The sequence below is a fragment of the Dipodomys ordii genome, unplaced genomic scaffold (genome assembly GCF_000151885.1).
Source record: "Dipodomys ordii isolate 6190 unplaced genomic scaffold, Dord_2.0 Scaffold15663, whole genome shotgun sequence".
NCBI classification, from domain to species: Eukaryota; Metazoa; Chordata; class Mammalia; order Rodentia; family Heteromyidae; genus Dipodomys; species Dipodomys ordii.
Window position 1 is genome coordinate 1 of NW_012282875.1, and position 2,545 is coordinate 2,545.

The following is a 2,545-nucleotide window of genomic DNA, read 5'->3' on the forward strand; positions in this document are numbered from 1 at the left end:
TATATATATATATATATATATATATATATGTATATATATATATTTATATATATATATATATTTGTAGCTGGGCGCCAGTGGCTCACACCTGTAATCCTAGCTACTCAAGAGGCTGAGGTCTGAGGATTGTGGTTCAAAGCTAGCCTGGGCGTTCGTGAGACTCTTTATCTCCAATAAACCACTCAGAAAACTGGAAGTGGCATTGTGGCTCAAGTAGTAGAGCACCAGACTTGAGCTGAAAAGCTGAGGACCAGTGCCTAGGCCTAGAGCTCAAGCCCCATGACAAAAAAAAAAAATAGTGATATAAGTAATACCCCAACCTGGAGCTGTTCTGACTTGACTAGGCTGACCTGTCTTGTTGTTTGAAGGTCATGGAGGCAGAACAGACCAAGACAAGAAGTGAGCTGGTGCACAAGGAGACTGCAGCCAGGTACAATGCTGCCATAGGCCGCATGAGGCAACTGGAGAAGAAACTCAAGCGAGCCATTAACAAGTCCAAGTAAGTGTGGGTATAATCCTCCCTGGAGCTGTGGGGTTTGCCTCTCCCACATTTTCGCCTTGCACTAAGATCCCCTGCCAGGCTCCATTGCTCTCCTATGAGACTCCCAGAGTCAAAGGCAGAGATTCTGAAGTATAACCCACTCCAAATATGAGAGACAGACAAAAAGGACTAACAGAAGCAAACCATTATATAGCTTGTCTCTGTGACTGACAGTGTGGACAAGGCCCTGTTTCTCAGTTTACCTGGCAGAATAATGGGGAAGAGTTGTATTTACTATACATATTTCTTGGAATGCTCTAAGACGAGTGTGAATGGGGATTTAGCCAGGTGTGGGTGGCTCACACCTGGAATTCTAGCTACTCAGGAAGCTGAGATCTAAGGACTGCAGTTTAAAGCCAGCCTCACCAGGAAGTTTGTGAGACCTTTATCTTCAATTAGCCACCAAAAAGCCAGAAATGAACTTGTGGTTCAAGTAGTAGAGGACCAGCCTTAAGCAAAACAAAAAATTCTAAGGGAGCACACCCAGGCCCTGAGTTCACACTCTAGTACAGGTAGAGGGTTATCACACTTTTTCCAAGGTCTTCTCATTTACCCTTATTATTTGCACAAAGTTAACAATCAAACAATGTCCTTGCCATCATTTAGTTGATAAGGATGCAGGACTCGACTTCACAGAGGAGGAGGAGCTCAGTACAGCATTGCTCTATCTTGCTGCCTATCCCAAAGCTCCTACAAAAAAGGAAGTGGAGCTGTGGCTCGAGTGGTAGAATGCTAGCTTTGAGTACAAAAGCTCAGGGGCAGCCCACAGACCTTGAATTCAAGGCCATCTAGGGCTACACAGTGAGAAGTCTCATCATAAAAAATAAATACATACATACTTCTTTGAGGAAATTAATAGGTAATCTAAGATTAATCTAATTTCCCAAGAAAACAGTATTTTATATTGGAAAAGTATTGTCAGGTAAAACTAAATAGCCACATATGGCTTGGCCATGACTGGGAAAGAATATGGAAAAATAAAAATCAGACCAAATCTAGGGAACTAGGAGAAAGCTGACATTTGTTTTCCTCTGCCTGGTCTGTGACCTAGTTGGATCTGCCAACAATCTGCCTGGTCACATTCCAGAAGGACCAATCCAATCTGCTCTTGGTGGCCCTGCTGTGCCCAGCAAGAGAGAAGCAGTACTCTTCTCCCTTCTGCACTGGACCTCAGCAGAAGTGGTTTAGGCAACCTCTTCCCCAAGCCTGTCTGATCTTCATCCCTGGAAAGTGAATCCAGGCCTCCTTTACTGTTAGACATACATGTGTGGCCTCAAGCAGCCTCCTTAAGAGATAGGAGGAACCAGGATGTAAGGTCTCCAGTATGTTGAGATGAGCCTCCTGGTCCTCTGACTGGTGTCAGGCCCTAGGAGCTACAACTTCACTGCATGGCCTTGTCACAGTTCATTAAGACCTAGAAGGCTCACAGGCCAGCTACAGCTATATTGTGTAGAGTTCATTGTGCTAAGCTCTGACCATTTTCTTTCCTGTCTTTCGCAGGCCTTATTTTGAACTCAAGGGAAAATACTATGTGCAGCTTGAGGTATGTATGTGTGGACTAAGATGCATTGCTCATGGGTTTTTCTACACTCAATTGACCTTTTTGGGGTAGTAGGCCTTCAAACATGACCCTGGGAAGGTGGTTCAGTGGTAGAGTACTATGGATTCGATTCCTCAGGACCACATAGGCAGAAAAAGCTGGAAGTGGCACTGTGGCTCAAATGGTAGAGCACTAGCCTTGAGCTGAAGAGCTGAGGGACAAAGCCCAGGCACAGAGTTCAGGCCCCACAACTGGCAAAAAAAAAAAGACCCTGGTGATAAGGAAAGAATAGAGACACACATTCGTTAGTTTTCAGGCCTCAAAATGGCCTTGGTTAGCCAGGTGTTAGCTCATGCTTATAATCCTAACTCTTTACAATCTGAATAGTGTGGTTTGAAGCCAGCCTGGGGAGACAAATCCAAGACAGTCTTATCTGCAATTAACTAGCAAAAAAGCCAGAAATG

At 44.4% G+C, this 2,545-nt stretch overlaps 1 protein-coding gene across 1 annotated transcript; it reads left to right on the forward strand.

Moving 5' to 3' along the window:
• Positions 1-345: 345 nt before the first annotated feature.
• LOC106002644 (SH3 domain-binding protein 5-like) lies at positions 346-2,170 on the forward strand. The gene is made up of 2 exons (XM_013037491.1): positions 346-499; positions 2,042-2,170. The coding sequence occupies exons 1-2, from the start codon at positions 372-374 to the stop codon at positions 2,151-2,153; spliced, it is 240 nt and encodes a 79-aa protein (XP_012892945.1). The 5' UTR covers positions 346-371; the 3' UTR covers positions 2,154-2,170.
• Positions 2,171-2,545: the final 375 nt, after the last annotated feature.